The sequence below is a fragment of the Oncorhynchus masou genome, chromosome 31, assembly GCF_036934945.1.
Source record: "Oncorhynchus masou masou isolate Uvic2021 chromosome 31, UVic_Omas_1.1, whole genome shotgun sequence".
Lineage (NCBI taxonomy): Eukaryota > Metazoa > Chordata > Actinopteri > Salmoniformes > Salmonidae > Oncorhynchus > Oncorhynchus masou.
The window spans coordinates 78,710,728-78,728,736 of NC_088242.1; the positions used below are offsets into that span (position 1 = coordinate 78,710,728).

At 46.4% G+C, this 18,009-nt stretch overlaps 1 protein-coding gene across 2 annotated transcripts in view; it reads left to right on the forward strand.

The window, feature by feature from the left end:
* The window catches only part of LOC135524504 (SNF-related serine/threonine-protein kinase-like), a 54,938-nt gene extending 37,420 nt beyond the window's left edge, over positions 1 to 17,518 (forward strand). For both annotated transcript variants that reach the window (XM_064952094.1, XM_064952093.1), the window contains exons 3-6: positions 8,652 to 8,793; positions 11,932 to 12,144; positions 12,349 to 12,486; positions 12,949 to 17,518. In XM_064952094.1, the coding sequence (XP_064808166.1) occupies positions 8,652 to 8,793; positions 11,932 to 12,144; positions 12,349 to 12,486; positions 12,949 to 14,173 (1,718 nt within the window). In that variant the 3' untranslated portion in view covers positions 14,174 to 17,518. The remainder of the gene's footprint in view (positions 1 to 8,651; positions 8,794 to 11,931; positions 12,145 to 12,348; positions 12,487 to 12,948) is intronic.
* Positions 17,519 to 18,009: the final 491 nt, after the last annotated feature.

The following is an 18,009-nucleotide window of genomic DNA, read 5'->3' on the forward strand; positions in this document are numbered from 1 at the left end:
ATATTTTCTGGGTCAAGGTTTGGCTTTTTCAAGAGAGGCTTTATTACTGCCACTTTTAGTGAGTTTGGTACACATCCGGTGGATAGAGAGCCGTTTATTATGTTCAACATAGGAGGGCCAAGCACAGGAAGCAGCTCTTTCAGTAGTTTAGTTGGAATAGGGTCCAGTAAGCAGCTTGAAGGTTTAGAGGCCATGATTATTTTCATCATTGTGTCAAGAGATATAGTACTAAAACACTTGAGCGTCTCTCTTGATCCTAGGTCCACGCAGAGTTGTGCAGACTCAGGACAACTGAGCTTTGAAGGAATACGCAGATTTAAGGAGGAGTCTGTAATTTGCTTTCTAATAATCATAATTTTTTCCTCAAAGAAGTTCATGAATTTATCACTGCTAAAGTGAAAGTCATCCTCTCTTGGGGAATGCTGCTTTTTAGTTAGCTTTGCGACCGTATCAAAAAGGAATTTTGGATTGTTCTTATTGTCCTCAATTAAGTTAGAAAAATAGGATGATCGAGCAGCAGTAAGGGCTCTTCGGTACTGCACGGTACTGTCTTTCCAAGCTAGACGGAAGACTTCCAGTTTGGTGTGGCGCCATTTCCGTTCCAATTTTCTGGAAGCTTGCTTCAGAGCTCGGGTATTTTCTGTGTACCAGGGAGCTAGTTTCTTATGAGAAATGTTTTTAGTTTTTAGGGGTGATGCAATCATTACTCTAGCTCACCCAACACAAGGGTATATTCATTGAATCCCTATTTAGATTTTAAAACAGCAAAATGTGAAAAGAAATTCAAGCGGATGTAGACTTTCTACACACACACACATACAAACACACAAACGTGAACAGATGGTCTCTGGGCTGCAGAGAATCTGGAATGGAAATGTAATTTGCGCATGGATAGGCGGCATAGCAATCCTCGCACGGCTTTAATCTAGGCCAGGGACGTTGAAGCTGTGCCGATGCTGGGCTTAAAGCCCACAGTCAGGGCGATAGTTGTCTCTGTGTCAGAATAGGAGGATTGTGGGTTGCCACTTACAGTTCAGTGTGTCCGCAGACTGATGTTGTTTTTAATCTGGTCTGTTTACCGCAGACAGACAGGGTTGTAATATGGGCTTTTTCTTCAATTTAAATGGAATGAAATAAATGGAGAGTAGTGCAGGGAGAATGAATGAACTATGAAGATATGTACTAGGTCTCCAGACCTGCAGTAATTCCTGACCTTTACATTCCCCAAGTACACACTTCTATCCTGCCCCAGATATATGAACACCTGGCTGCACCGTATTCACCTGACCTCATTGCTAAGAAAATGGGCTGTTATTGTGAAAACGCCATGACATCCTCACACACACGTGGAACGTGTTATGGTGCTGTGCCATTATCACCCTAACAGAACACTGAGAGACAGTAAAAGAGGTGAGTGAAGGTAGAGTAATTCCTTCTGTTCCTAGCAGTGTGGAATCCAGTAAACCTATTATATCTGCTAGGTAATGGCCACCGGCCAGAGAACAGCTGAGTGTTCAATGACACAGACAGACACATATACAGGAGGACAGGATTACAGCTTAGAGGGAATCTAATTAGACTCACACCTCATCTCAGCACGACACACTACTAGTCCACAGTGTGGTTTTATACATTCCTTAGTCATAACTGCTGATAGGATTGGCCATGTGAAATAATGAAGATCAGCACTACACTAAGTAAAGTATATCCCCTATGGGTACATACTCTAGAAAATCTAGTTGAGACGGTTTGATGTCGATATTTCAGCACAGTGTGACCCAAGCAGGACTGGTAATACTACAGTACAGGGCTGTATGTGGTGCTGTGCTGGGAGTGTGCCAGATTGAATGCCCCTAACTGGGTCAGATTCCTCTGAGACACAGACCCAGACCATCCTACGAGGTGACCAGAGCCAAGGGGGCCGCCCACTGCAGAGGGACCGCAGGGGGTTTAGGCACGTGCACTGAAACCAAAACCACAACCACCTTATTCACCTGCAGAATCAGGACCTGGCGTGAGCACCTACACACCTCAAACATGCCCCCAAAATAAAGACTACACGAGCCAGCCCAGGAGATTTGTGACAGAATCCTTCCATCTATATTCTCTGATCAGTCCTGTGTGTGTCAATGTGTGTTTGGGCTGAGTTCACCTACATTTGTAGTGGATTTCATTCCCTCTGGTTAGTACATCCGCTTGATGTACCAGCTAATCCACAAACACATCTGCGACAGACACACACAAAAATCAAAACATGTTTATTGGCTTGCACGGCAGTAGCACTGCTATAAAATAAAATCCCACATTTTTGGGCCTATTGCACGTGGGTGGCCTTGGCATTGTGTGAGAGACTGTGTGAACTGACCAGCCAAAGGTCCCATTCCCCAACCAACACACGACACGGGACAGGTTTCTGGCATTATCCTGGTTTGAGCCCGGTCATGATGACCCAGTGATTTAGCGCCCTGTCTAAACAGAACCTGGGAAACACACACATAGCAATGTTGCAGAAGATACCTTTGTCTAGTGTCAACTTGTCTCTGATGTTATCTGACAGGCTGTGTTGAAGTCAAGCTGGGACCAGGCCTAACGAGTGTGGGTGTGGGGGGGGGGGGGATCCTATTATTACAGGATTATATATGTAATTATATGGTCTAGTCTCTGTGACTCAGTAGTCTTCAGATGACGCCTGAAAACTCCATGGATGGAGACTGAGTCAGAGTGGTGTAGTATTTCCACAGGTTCCCTGGCTGGTGGTGTACAGTTACAGTATGACTGACTCTGAATGAATATTCTTTAGCTCAGCATGCTATTATTTTGGTCCACTGATCAGGTGCTGGTTTAATCCACACATTGGGCCTCGGTGACAGAGTGCCAGCTGAGAGAGGCAGCTCGCTCACTGAGGACTGCTGCCACTACACTGCCATACAGCCCTGCTAATGATAACGCAACAGTGCAAAGCATAACAAAACACAGCACAGGGTTGAGGTCAACTCCATTTCAATTCAGGCAATTCAGAAAGTGAATTGAATTTCCAACCACTCTGAAGGTAAATGACACCTGGAAGATTGGACTTTCACCTGCTGAATGGGCAGAACGTGGCCCTGCAGCAAACTGCCAGGTGAAGAAGAGCTGTAGAGACACACACATATACACGAACACACGCACCCGCACACATGTAGAATCATGTATTGACTATTTGTACAGTGTGTACTGTATATTGTATGGAATATTGTATAGGTGGGTACTGCATACTGCTATGAATGGACCTCCAGGGTCATTGAACTGAGTGTCTGTCTCCTAGTTATTATGAGAGCAGTGTGACTGTCTGAACACAGTGGTTATATGATGAGCCAGAGACAATCAGAGGCCTGTGTGTGCAGAGTCACACAGGGTACGTCCCAGACCCAGGGCGATCGGAGAGGGAGTCTGGTTTTTGTGTCTAACACATGGCTGTTAACGTTACATAAGCCAAACCAAGCAGAGTGGGGAAGAACAGATAGTCAGATACCATCTCAGGCCCTCTGTCTTGTCTTGTGTCCTGGGCTATTTCATTAGAACTTGTCTGTCTACCTCTGTTCTGCCTTAACATTCAAGTCTACTTCACAGACAGACATTTTCATTATGGATTTGTCACGTCTGCTCCCGCTCTTCCCCCCAAGCGCCAGGCTGCCCTGCATCACTCACTCCTATCATCCATTACGCACACCTGCCTTCCCTCGTCACGCGCATCAGTGATATTGGACTCACCTGGACTCACTCATCATCTGTTTATTTCCTCCCCTATATTTGTCAGTTCCCAGCTCTGTTTGCTGCTGCTGCATTAATTATCTTTTGTTTGTGTTCCCTGTTTGCTGATGCTGTTCCTGTCTCGTTCCATGTCCGTTATTTATGAAATGTTTTACTCCCCGTACCTGCTTTGTTTCTCCAACGTCATTCATGTGACAGTATTTCTCTAAATCTCTTGTAGACAAACCAGTTGACATGTCAAACCTCTAGGTTTACCAAATATTTAAGTGATCGTCAATTAAGAGCAGTAGGATTCAGTAATATATTTTAACAAAAGAGCAAGTACATTTGATGTATTTGTATACATGTATTTCTAGATGAAACACTAATTAAGTTTGGTGAAAAGTTTACTATGATTTTGTGTTGTACTTTGTCAATTGAAAATGTGCTTAGAGTTTTGAAATCACTGCCTTTTTGATGATCTGTTTTGAGTTTTGTACTAAGAGTTATGAACAGATGGGGTGAGGTTTAGAGGGAGGGAGAGATGTAGATGGGAGAGAGCTCTCATTATGTACTCTAGAACAAAGTATTTCCTCTGAGTGAGGGAACGGATTTCCTCTGGAGACAAACACCATCTGCTGGGATATTTAGAGAGAGAGGGCGGAGAGGGGGAGCAGGGAGAGGAGGAGGGGGGATAACAGGGAGAAATGGAAGAGGGAGAAGGGGGAGAGTAAGATAGGGCACAAGGAGAAGATGCAGGGACAGAAGTGGGAGAGAGAGAGGGTGCAGAGAGAGAGAGGGCGCAGGGAGAGGGAGGGGAGAGAGAGAGAGGGGGAGAAGGGTGCAGGTAGAGAGAGGGCACAAGGAGAGGGAGAGAGAGGGGGAGGGCACAGGTAGAGAGAGAGAGAGGGGGGAGGGCGCAGGTAGAGAGAGGGCACAGAGAGAGAGAGGCGGAGGGCACAGGTAGAGAGAGGGGGAGGGCGCAGGTAGAGAGAGGGCACAAGGAGAGGGAGAGAGAGGGGGAGGGCACAGGTAGAGAGAGAGAGAGGGGGGCGCAGGTAGAGAGAGGGCACAGAGAGAGAGAGGCGGAGGGCACAGGTAGAGAGAGGGGGAGGGCGCAGGTAGAGAGAGGGCACAGAGAGAGAGAGAGAGAGAGGCGGAGGGCACAGGTAGAGAGAGGGGGGCACAGGTAGAGAGAGGGGGGTGCACAGGTAGAGAGAGGGGGGTGCACAGGTAGAGAGAGGGGGTGCACAGGTAGAGAGAGGGGGTGCACAGGTAGAGAGAGGGGGGGGCACAGGTAGAGAGAGGGGTGGCACAGGTAGAGAGAGGGGTGGGCACAGGTAGAGACAGGGGGGCACAGGTAGAGAGGGGGGGCACAGGTAGAGAGAGGGGGGGTGGCACAGGTAGAGAGAGAGGGTGAGAGCAGAGAAAGAGAGTACAGAGACTTGGCCATCAGACGCCCACTCCATTGACCTGCACACATCAGACTGTGGGCAGGTCAATAATTAGCAGCATTGAACTCTGTGTATGTCTGTCTGCACATGATCCTCATATTCACACACTTGAACGAATGCACACACACAAAAACACAGTGTGAGTGAGTGAAAGCATTCAGGAGGTATACAATATATATTGAACAAAAATATAACCGCAACATGTAAAGTGTTGATACTATGTTTCATGAGCTGTAATAAAATGCAATGTATTTACATCCCTAATAGTGAACATTTAACCTTAGCCAAGATAATCCATCCACCTTACAGGTGTGGCATATCAAGAAGCTGATTAAATAGCATCAAATTAAATCAAATTTATTTATATAGCCCTTCGTACATCAGCTGATATCTCAAAGTGCTGTACAGAAACCCAGCCTAAAACCCCAAACAGCAAGCAATGCAGGTGTAGAAGCACGGTGGCTAGGAAAAACTCCCTAGAAAGGCCAAAACCTAGGAAGAAACCTAGAGAGGAACCAGGCTATGAGGGGTGGCCAGTCCTCTTCTGGCTGTGCGGGGTGGAGATTATAGCAGAACATGGCCAAGATGTTCAAATGTTCATAAATGACCAGCATGGTCAAATAATAATAATCACAGGCAGAACAGTTGAAACTGGAGCAGCAGCACAGCCAGGTGGACTGGGGACAGCAAGGAGTCCTCATGCCAGGTAGTCCTGAGGCATGGTCCTAGGGCTCAGGTCCTCCGAGAGAGAGAGAGAACGAAAGAGAGAATGAGAATTAGAGAGAGCATACTTAAATTCACACAGGACACCGGATAAGACAGGAGAAGATATAACAAACTGACCCTAGCCCCACAACACAAACTACTGCAGCATAAACAGGGGGCGGCAGGGTAGCCTAGTGGTTTGAGCGTTGGACTAGTAACCGAAAGGTTGCAAGTTCGAATCCCCAAGCTGACAAGGTACAAATCTGTCGTTCTGCCCCTGAACAGGCAGTTAACCCACTGTTCCTAGGCCGTCATTGAAAATAAGAATTTGTTCTTAACTGACTTGCCTAGTAAAATAAAATTGAAATAAATAAAATACTGGAGGCTGAGACAGGAGGGGTCAGGAGACACTGTGGCCCCATCCGATGATACCCCCGGACAGGGCCAAACAGGAAGGATATAACCCCACCCACTTTGCCAAAGCACAGCCCCCACACTACTAGAGGGATATCTTCAACCACCAACCTACCATCCTGAGACAAGGCCAAGTATAGCCCACAAAGATCTCCACCAGCCCAAGACCTCCACGTCCAGCTTTTTCACCTGCAGGATCATCTGAGACCAGTCACAGCTGATGAAACTGTGGGTTTGCACAACTGAAGAATTTCTGCATAAACTGTCAGAAACCGTCTCAGGGAAGCTCATCTGTGTGCTCATCATCCTCAACAGGGTCTTGACCTGATTGTACTTCGGCATTGTAACCAACTTCATTGGGCAAAGTCTCACCTTCGATGACCACTAGTATGCTGGAGACGTTTGCTCTTCACGGATGAATCCTGGTTTCAACTGTACTGGGCAGAAGGCAGACAGCGAGTATGGCGTTGTGTGGGTGAGTGGTTTGCCACCATGAGTGCCCCATGGTGGCGGTGGGGTTATGGTATGGGCAGGAATAAGCTATGGACAACAAACACAATTGCATTTTATTGATGGCAATTTGAATGCAACAAGGTACCGTGATGAGATCCTGAAGCCCATTGTCATGCCATTCATTCTCCTCATGTTTCAGCATGATAATGCATGGCTCCATGTCGCTAGCATCTGTACACAATTCCTAGAAGCAGAACATTTTCCGGTTCTTCGATGGCCTGCATATTCATCAGACATGTCAACCATTGAGCAGGTTTGGGATGCTCTGGATCGAATTATATGACAGCATGTTCCATTTCCCCCTAATATCCAGCAACTTTGCACAGCCATTGAAGAGTTGTGGGACAACATTCCACAGGCCACAATCAACAGCCTGATCAACTCTATGCGAAGGAGATGTCACCCTGCATGGGGAAAATGGAGGTCACACCAGATACTGACTGGTTTTCTTATCCATGCCCCTACCCTTTTTAAGTATCTTTGACCAACAGATGCAAATCCATCGATTAGAGTGTCACATATACTCCCTCTCTGGCCTCTAGGTCATCAGGCTGCTGTTTATCCCACACACTTGTCACCATCGTCTCGCGCACCTGCGCCTCATGACACTCCAACCCCTCCTTGATTATCGTCCCTACATCTGTCACTCCCCTTGGTTCTTTCCTCAGGCGTTATTGACTCTGTGTTCATGTTGGTGCGTTGTTTGTGTTACATGTTTAATGTTTCATTTATTTATTAAAACACTCACTAACCTGAACTTGCTTCCCGGCTCTCAGCGCACTCGTTACATTGGGCCTAATTTATTTATTTACATTGACTGATTTTATTATAGGAACTGTAACTCAATAAAATCTTTGAAATTGTAGCATGTTGCGTTTATATATTTTGTTCAGTGTATATACAGTATATATAGAAAGATCACAGAGACAGAACAGGAGAATAATCACTGGGATTCCACATGGGTAAAATCTATCCTCATACTTGGCTTTCTCACATACATTTTACTTGTATTTAACTAGGCAAGTCAGTTAAGAACAAATTCTTATTTACAATGACGGCCTAGGAACAGTGGGTAAACTGCCTTGTTCAGGGGCAGAACAACAGATATTTACCTTGTCAGCTCGGGGATTCAATCTTGCAACCTTTCGGTTACTAGTCCAGTTCTCTAACTACTAGGCTACCTGCCGGCCCACATCATTAACTGAACCTTGAAGGGATACTTCCCCAGAGCATTGTTATGTCTCTATGTCCAGTATGACAGAAGTTAGAAGTAGTTCTGCGAGCCATTGCTAACTAGCGTTAGCTCAATGACTGGAAGTCTATGGGTATCTGCTAGCATGCTAAAACAGAATGTCAGTCAGTAAGAGCATAGCCAGAGCCGGATATATAGAAGGCTCTGGGCAGGGCCATAGGGACACGGAGTGTCAGAGTGGGTGAGAGGTTGGCTCTCTCTGTCTCATAGGGCCTCTCACAGTGTGGGTGAGAGGTTTGCCCGGAGTGTCTCAAGGCCAGTGTGTTTGCTCCAGGCTCCAGACCCTGCCAATGACACACTGACTGGGGGAGGGAGAGTTACATACTGTATGTACTCACCAGCTGTCTGGGACAAAGGTCTGGATCTGTAAACAACGTCATTCATTTCAGCCACTGGAACCAGCAGTTATACTGTAGATGTTTGTTGGTTGGTTTGTTCCAGTGATTATTAGGGCAAGGAGTCCTGACCATACAAATATCTGGGCCCTAGTGATCAAATAGTATGTGTCTGCATACTCACATCACGAAGTTTGACAATGTGTTTATGTATCTATGGTGACTGTATGCATGGTGTTTGTGTTCCAGATATTTGGTCACTGGGGGTGATCCTCTTCATGCTGGTGTGTGGACAGCCGCCATTCCAGGAGACCAATGACAGTGAGACGCTCACCATGATTATGGACTGTCGCTACACCGTTCCCACCCATGTCTCCGCAGACTGTAAAGAGTGAGTAGCATCACCCTCTCCTTTGAGCCTCCAGCTCTCACACACACCATGCATTAACCTCAACACGGTGTCACACATTGCAGTTTAAATATGTCATACGGTTTTTATAATTCTCTCAGATGCACTAGAAATAGACTGTGGTTATGCAACAGTGATACATACAGACACATAATAACAACGATGCCAGTTGTCGGCTCTCTGTGTGTTTCTGAATGCCTGGCCCTAACCTGCCTTACCCCAGTCAGCCCCAGCCAACCTTTATTTTGGCAAGGAGTCAGTGCGGAGACCAAGGTCTGTTTTCCAGATGAGCCCTGTATAGCACCACAATACACATCAAACTACACATTCATTTGCACAATAAAATACACGTTATTATACACAACAATACATGAAAAGCAAAACAATCCTAAAAAAACGGACACATTCGTCAGTAAAAAGGACCCCTGACAAATGGCTGAAATGCCCTTGAGGCACCAGTTGTATTGTTGATCATTCCACAAGTAAGGTGCAAGAAAATGAAAGGTTGATTTACCTAACTCTCTAGGCACCAGCGGGCTTGATCATCTGTCATTTTAAATCTTAACAGTGATGTTAGGCAAGGCAGACGTTTGTGGAGCGTATTGATGTGATCTTCATGACTTCAAAGAGGTGGGTGAGATTTTATTAAACCCATGTCTCCTATCGCCCAAACTCTGAACCTCACGCCTGACTGAGAACCTCGTGCAAACAGCCTTCTGGACACAGTCTACCCTGTGCTCTTTGGCTGTTTTTGTCAGAGGGTGCAAGCCAATCACTGAATAGGGAATACAATATTGAAAGTTGATTTGAGGTGGCCAGCCAACCAGTGGGTAGAATAAAGAGATGGCTGAAATGAAAGTTTATCTCAGGATTTCCAAAAATGATGAGAGTTCTAGGAAACTGAGAGTTGCTGAGTGAGTTGGTTCAGATCCGTGCTGTATTGGACTGCCACGTGTCTGTAATTCATTGCGTGGTTACGATCAATCCCTGGATACCTGGTCACTCCATTCTACATCTCACCCCAGATCTCACCCCAGCTCTGGTATCTATTCAAGTTCAATCTGAACATAACTGTCTTTGTGTTAAAAAGGGATGAATTAGCTAAGCCCCTTGGTACCAATGCTATTTGTGTTTGAGACTCAAGAACACCCCTGCGGCCACTGAACCGCAGTCCAGACCTCCCAGACCTTGTGGTTCTGAGTCAGATGATTGAGCCTCAGACATCTAACTGACTGGCTCAGGAACAGTTTCAAACATAAAACCTGGGTCATATGACCAAGGCCCTGATGAAAGCTCTTTTCATGGGAAGATGATTCCTTGCAAAACAGAACAGTCCTGTGGGCACAATCAACAGAGCGAAAGCAGACCTCTCCCCACCCACCCTCCATCTCTCTCCCCCTCTGTCTCCTACAATCTCTCTCTCACTATCTCCCTCTCACTCCCCTCTCTCTTTCCCTCTCTCTCCTGATATCTCTCTCTCCCCCTGTTGCTCTCTCTCTCACCCTCTCTCTCTCCCTCTCCTCTCTGTTGCTCTCTTTCTCCTGCTATCTCTCTCTTCCTCTCTCCTGCTATCTCTCTCTCCCCTCTGTTGCTCTCTTTCTCCTGCTATCTATTTCTCCTGCTATCTCTCTCTCCCCTCTGTTGCTGTCTTTCTCCTGCTATCTCTCTTTCTCCCTCTTTCCCCTCTGTTTCTCTCTTTCTCCTGCTATCTCTCTCTTCCTCTCTCCTGCTATCTCTCTCTCCCCTCTGTTGCTCTCTTTCTCCTGCTATCTATTTCTCCTGCTATCTCTCTCTCCCCTCTGTTGCTGTCTTTCTCCTGCTATCTCTCTTTCTCCCTCTTTCCCCTCTGTTGCTCTCTTTCTCCTGCTATCTCTCTCTCTCCTGCTATCTCTCTCTCTCTCTCTCTCTCTCTCTCTCTCGTGCTGTCCCTCTGTTGCTCTTTTTCTCTCTCTCTCTCCCTACCTAATCTTACTTTGTATTAAGTGCTTCGCTTTACTGCGTAGTAGTGTTGTGAGATGTGCATGGGTCAGTTAGGAAGACAGTGTGTAAATCATTTGTTTGTATTAATATTTCAGTAGTATGAATAGGATATATCAAACAACAAGAGCATTATTGGAGGTTCAGAGAGGAATGGGTACTTGCACAGTGTAAATGGACATAAGGGGAAATAGGGCATTATTAAAGGTGGATAGAGCCTTTAAGCTGAATGGGGATCCTGGTCATGGTTAAACCACTTAAAGGCGTGTGCAAACATACACACACACAATTGTTTTTATATACTTGTGGGGACATAAAATTGATTTCCATTCAAAATTATATTTTCCCTAACCTTAACCCTAAACCTAACCTTAACCCTAAACATAACCCCTTACCCTAACCCTAATTCCAACCCTAACCCTAATTGTAACCCTAAACCTAAACCCTAAACTCAAAATAACATATGCCATGTCCCCACGAGGGAGATTTTTCCTTGTTTTACTATCCCTGTGAGGACTTTTGGAGATTTTAGGTCCCCACGAGGATAAAAGAGCAAGATGACACACACACACACACACACACACACACACACACACACACACCTACCAGTGAGATGGAGGGAGCAGTGGCATCCCCTGGTGGTCTTCACAGGAACTTGATCCTCTACACCAGACTAGAGCCAGCTCTCAGCCTCACTGCAGTATATTAAAACAGTCACAATAACAAATAGATTAGTCTGATGCAGACTTTGCATACCTCTCTGCACACAATCACACAGACATATAGAGAGGAATACAAAGTCCCCATCCTGCGTCAGAGCCTGCATGATGATGCACAGTCAGGCTGTGCCATGCCTCTCAGCCATGCCTTTCATCAAATTACCTGCCTTGCATGGATGCACCTAAAGACTGTCTGATGTCTGCAGGCGCTCATGAATATTGATGATGAAATAGATTGACAGTTTGATCTCATTCACTCTCATATCGCAGATAAATGGGGTCATGTGCTTTGCCTGTCCATAACTGAATCAGTATGCATGAGAACGTCACTCGTGTATCGGTGTTACAAAGAAGAGGCCACAGAGGTTATATAGTATCTGATCTATGGAAGGTGAATTCTCAACTGTGTCTCTCTTTCTCCCAGTTTGATCTCCCGTATGCTGCAGAGGGACCCGTCTAGCCGTGCCTCCCTGGAGGAGATCGAGAACCACCCCTGGCTGCAGGGGGTCAATCCCTCCCCCACAGGGCACAGTGCCGCCCCCCTCACCTCCCACCGCAGCCTGTCCCAGGAGGAACACGAGATCATCCTCCACGCCATGACCAGCGGCAACATCGCTGACCGCGATGCCATCCAACAGTGAGTACTTCCCTATATCTTCCTCTTCTCCCCATATTCTCCTTCTCTCAATCCTCTTCCTTTGTTCTCTACCTCAGATCTGAAAGCGTTTCAAGCAATATAACTTGGTGAAATGCATTTGTGGATGCAGTTCTGAAATGTGGTTGTTTTAAAATATTCTATTCTAAATTTAAACAAAATTGTGTGTCATTGTGGTACATCCAGGGCTCTAGAAGCGGATCAATACAACCACATCACAGCCACGTATTACCTGCTGGGGGAGCGCATCCTGAGAGACAAGCAGGAGCAGCCCAGCGAGATCCCCAAAGTCGACAGTTCGTGGGCCGAGCCATCACAACTCCAGTAAGACTCAGCATTCATTTAGTACAGTCAGTCACAATGATTCACAAAGGCACACAGTGCAGTCAGTCAGTCACAAAGGCACACAGTGCAGTCAGTCAGTCGCAATGATTCACAAAGGCACACAGTGCAGTCAGTCAGTCAGTCAGTCAGTCACAATGATTCACAAAGGCACACAGTGCAGTCAGTCAGTCAGTCAGTCAGTCACAATGATTCACAAAGGCACACAGTGCAGTCAGTCAGTCACAAAGGCACACAGTGCAGTCAGTCAGTCACAATGATTCACAAAGGCACACAGTGCAGTCAGTCAGTCAGTCAGTCACAATGATTCACAAAGGCACACAGTGCAGTCAGTCAGTCACAATGATTCACAAAGGCACACAGTACAGTCAGTCAGTCATAGTAAAAATGCAACTAGCTGATCATGAACTCTACTCATTTCTAATATATCTTTCTCTTCTGCAGGAGGCCGCGGTCTGAGCCTCTGGATCTGGAGCAGAGGGGGCTCCATGGCCTGCTGGCTGGCTGTCCCCGCCGAGGGGTGTCTGATGCTGTGGACTTCCTGACCCACAGGCCCCTGCTGCTTCAGCCACAGCCAAGTCGCACAGAGAGCCCCTTCCCTGAGTACAGCACAGAGCCCTGCCTGGGGCTCACCCTGCGCCCTTCACCCCCTGACGAACCTCCACAGATCAAGGGCCTGGGAGCCCTGCAGCTCATCTGTGAAGAGGAAGAGGAGGAGGAAGATGAGGCGGAAGAGTCAGGCAAACCACATGTTGGACTTCATAATATTCAAACACTGCCTCATATAATAGGCTTGGTATCAACCTCTGTGTCTACAGAACAGTCTAGTCCCATGCTCACAGCTCCAGAGGCTCCACAGAGCCCAGTCAGAGTAGTCCCAGCTCAGGGAGAGGAAACAGGCCTGTTGGCCACCTCAGTGGAGGAGGCACTGGAGACAGAGTGGGGGGAGTGGGACAGGAAGCTGCAGGACAGGGTTTCTAGCCACAGCAGAGAGATGGAGACTGACCAGCTGGCAGCCATACAGGAAAAAGAACAGGGTACGATGGATTCAGAGGAGAAGCCCATGGAGGAAGGAGACATGTCATGTGACCAACTGAGGCTAGGTAGTCATTTGACTTCAGACCAGCCAATCAATGGTAGTTCGATCAGCCCTAAAGCTCACCCTCCATACCTGCCTCGCCTCGGGGGGGTGCAGTGTTGTTGTGGGCAACAGGAAACTCCCAGCCCAGACATCATAGAAGGGGAAGATGCTATTCTTAAAAACAACAACACCACAGAGTCCAAGCCTAAGCTGCTCATGCAGTGTGGGGGGTCCACCCCAGGCGCCTCACCCCGCTCTCTGCCCCATAACCACTGTGTGGACCTGGGCCCCGATGGGGTGGACACGACCCGCAAGGTGAGAGGGCCTGGTGGGGGGTCTGAAGGGGACACTCCGGAGGAGCTTCAATTAGAGAGATCCCACAATGCACCACAGGGTCGCCTTGGGCCCAGGGAGACGGGGACCGACCCTACGTTCAGACTGGATCCTGGAAAGGGGAAGAACGTGAACCTGAGAGACCGCCTGCTGCAGTTCCCTCTCTGTGAGAAGGCCCTGTCCTTCAACATCCAGCCCACCTCCAAGGAGAAACTCCTGCCCTTCGCCCAGTACAACTGCTGCCATGTACTGTAGGCAGGGCCACCTGTAGATACCCTATACCTCCCACATTACTCACTCTGTCCCCTAGCCAAGGGGTAGGAATGGGCATCACTCCAGACACCCTCACACCAGGCCCAGACCCTGTAACTGTTCCATCTACTTCAACTTCAACACAAAACACTGGTGCAGACAGTATGTAGCCTATCTGAACTATCGGTCTGTGTCCAACCTAAACGGAATTATCATACTGTGACCTCAGACACGTTCCAGCCAATCGTAGTTAGACCTGTGTAGCCCCCACCCTGACCTCTTTATACTTACCGTCTACTGCTGCTTTCTTTGTGAGACAAAAACTGGACCTCATTGTGCTGCTATGTACTGGACTATAGAAAATGCTTTTTGTGTGGTCTTCTTAGACTATCACTATATAGTGTAGCTTTGAATTGATTGCTATTTTATTTGCCGTTGTATCACAGCTCTTCATTTTGTACTAGCTTATCTAGAACTGAGCCCATTTTAGCATATGGTATGTTGTCACTCTGAGGCCTGCTAGTATAGTGCTATAATTGGAATGTGTAAGATGATGCATGCTGTATAGGTGAAAGCTACACTCCATGCCTCATGCGCCATCCTTCGTTAGCTCAGCTAGCGGTATGATGGAAGGTGTGATGATGCTCTAGACAGTGTAGCTGGAAGCATGGTATCATTTAATGCGGGGGGTTACTTACGTCAATGACATTGTTGGTGCACTAATGTGGGTGCATTGTTGAATCTCAGTGGTACACAGTAGTGCAGAGGAGATGTGTCGGGCAGCGTTGCTCATGGTCACGTGATGAAGTAGCCCCGCTTGCGAATTTCAAAACCAGTGTCTGACTTTGGACCATGGGGGAATTTCCTCTTGGTCTAATGGTCTAAGATGTTGGTTGGTCCCTAGTGAGACCCACGATGATATCCTGTATGTTACATTGGCGCCCAACGTGAGGCGATCTCTCGTGGGGGAGGAGGTCAAAGGGGGGTGAATGTAGTGGACTTGTCGGACTTGGTTGCTCATGGTCACGTGATCAGGGTCTGCGTTGGAACCCGTGGGAGACCATGGTTCATATCACGTGTGTTACAGTAGCAAGGCTTGGGATCTAAACTGAATGTAAGAGCAACACCCAGGGAGAGAAACATTTTTGGACAGAGTTTCATAATGGAGACTTAAACATATACACTGCTCAAAAAAATAAAGGGAACACTGAAACAACACAATGTAACTCCAAGTCAATCACACTTCTGTGAAATCAAACTGTCCACTTCGGAAGCAACACTGATTCACAATAAATCTCACATGCTGTTGTGCAAATGGAATAGACAACAGGTGGAAATTATAGGCAATTAGCAAGACACCCCCAATAAAGGAGTGGTTCTGCAGGTGGTGACCACAGACCACTTCTCAGTTCCTATGCTTCCTGGCTGATGTTTTGGTCACTTTTGAATGCTGGCGGTGCTTTCACTCTAGGGATAGCATGAGACGGAGTCTACAACCCACACAAGTGGCTCAGGTAGTGCAGCTCATCCAGGATGGCACATCAATATGAGCTGTGGCAAGAAGGTTTGCTGTGTCTGTCAGCGTAGTGTCCAGAGCATGGAGGTGCTAACAGGAGACAGGCCAGTACATCAGGAGACGTGGAGGAGGCCGTAGGAGGGCAACAACCCAACAGCAGGACCGCTACCTCCGCCTTTGTGCAAGGAGGAGCAGGAGGAGCACTGCCAGAGCCTTGCAAAATGACCTCCAGCAGGCCACAAATGTGCATGTGTCTGCTCAAACGGTCAGAAACAGACTCCATGAGGGTGGTATGAGGGCCCGACGTCCATAGGTGGGGGTTGTGCTTACAGCCCAACACCGTGCAGGACGTTTGGCATTTGCCAGAGAACACCAAGATTGGCAAATTCGCCACTGGCGCCCTGTGCTCTTCACAGATGAAAGCAGGTTCACACTGAGCACATGTGACAGACGTGACAGAGTCTGGAGACGCCGTGGAGAATGGTCTGCTGCCTGCAACATCCTCCAGCATGACCGGTTTGGCGGTGGGTCAGTCATGGTGTGGGGTGGCATTTCTTTGGGGGGCCGCACAGCCCTCCATGTGCTCGCCAGAGTTAGCCGGACTGCCATTAGGTACCGGGATGAGATCCTCAGACCCAATGTGAGACCATATTCTGGTGCGGTTGGCCCTGGGTTCCTCCTAATGCAAGACAATGCTAGACCTCATGTGGCTGGAGTGTGTCAGCACTTCCTGCAAGAGGAAGGCATTGATGCTATGGACTGGCTCGCCCGTTCCCCAGACCTGAATCCAATTGAGCACATCTGGGACATCAGACGCCACGTTGCACCACAGACTGTCCAGGAGTTGGCGGATGCTTTAGTCCAGGTCTGGGAGGAGATCCCTCAGGAGACCATCTGCCACCTCATCAGGAGCATGCCCAGGCGTTGTAGGGAGGTCATACAGGCACGTGGAGGCCACACACACTACTGAGCCTCATTTTGACTTGTTTTAAGGACATTACATCAAAGTTGGATCAGCCTGTAGTGTGGTTTTCCACTTTAATTTTGAGTGTGACTCCAAATCCAGACCTCCATGGGTTGATAAATTTGATTTCCATTGATCATTTTTGTGTGATTTTGTTGTCAACACATTCAACTATGTAAAGAAAAAAGTATTTAATAAGAATATTTCATTCATTCAAATCTAGGATGTGTTATTTTAGTGCTCCCTTTATTTTTTTGAGCAGTGTATATATATGATATGGTATCAACTATGTAAATGCAGGTCTTCCAGATTGTTTGTGTATACCGGTATGTACTTTATCCTTATTCTTACAAAGCCATTGAACTCTTTTATCGTAACATTTATTTTTTGTTGTTGTAGAAGAGAGGTGTGTGATTATAACAATTGTTTTGTGTTGTAAGAATTCATCCGGAGTGATCATGAGTCTCATGAGTGCCCATACGGGGAAAAAAAATACATTTCAAATATATGTTTTGATAAATTATTTAGGATACATGTGACATTTTACAAAATTGGTGAAATAATGCATTTTTATTTATTGAATACACTTTAAATACATTCCAACATAAATTACAGAATATATTTAAAAGGTTTATATCAATGTGTATAAAATGTATATCACAATATATGTTAAAGTCATCAGAAAATGTATTTAATGTATTTTAAAATGCACTCTGAAATACATTAAAGATGTATTTTAGAATATATTTTGACATGTATTTGGAAGTGTTTTGTTTAATATATTCCAACATGCATTTAAATGTATTTGTAAGAAATATATTTTTTTATTAAAGTGTATGGCAAACATGGAAAAAAATGCCAAATCATATTGCAGCAAAATGGTGACTGTCTTAACAATGAATCTTTAGTAGGCTCTTTGGTATCAGATGCAGTTATGTGAGTCTCATTAAGACTGCAGAACTGTCAGTCTACAAGCTTAACATTTAAGCACAGAACACCACATAACACATTAAGTGTCATGTCAATTTGTCACATGAGAGGCTAAAAAGACTTAGCCACGCCCCAACAAGCCACACCTCCAAGTCTTCTAATAGGCTGCCACTATAACACAATCTATCTTGTCAAAATGCATTTATTGTACTTGACACATACCAAAAGCACTAACATGAAAATACATGCATTTAAATGACTACAAAAATAACTACAAACATGATACATTATCGGTCAGTGAATGTGCATATGACAAATAGACAAACAAACTTGATGAGAGCATTGCAACCAATGTCCATGGGTAGAATTTAACGTGTGCTGGGTCGTTCCACAAAAATAGTGCCTTTTTGCGTCCCTTTTATATGTTAA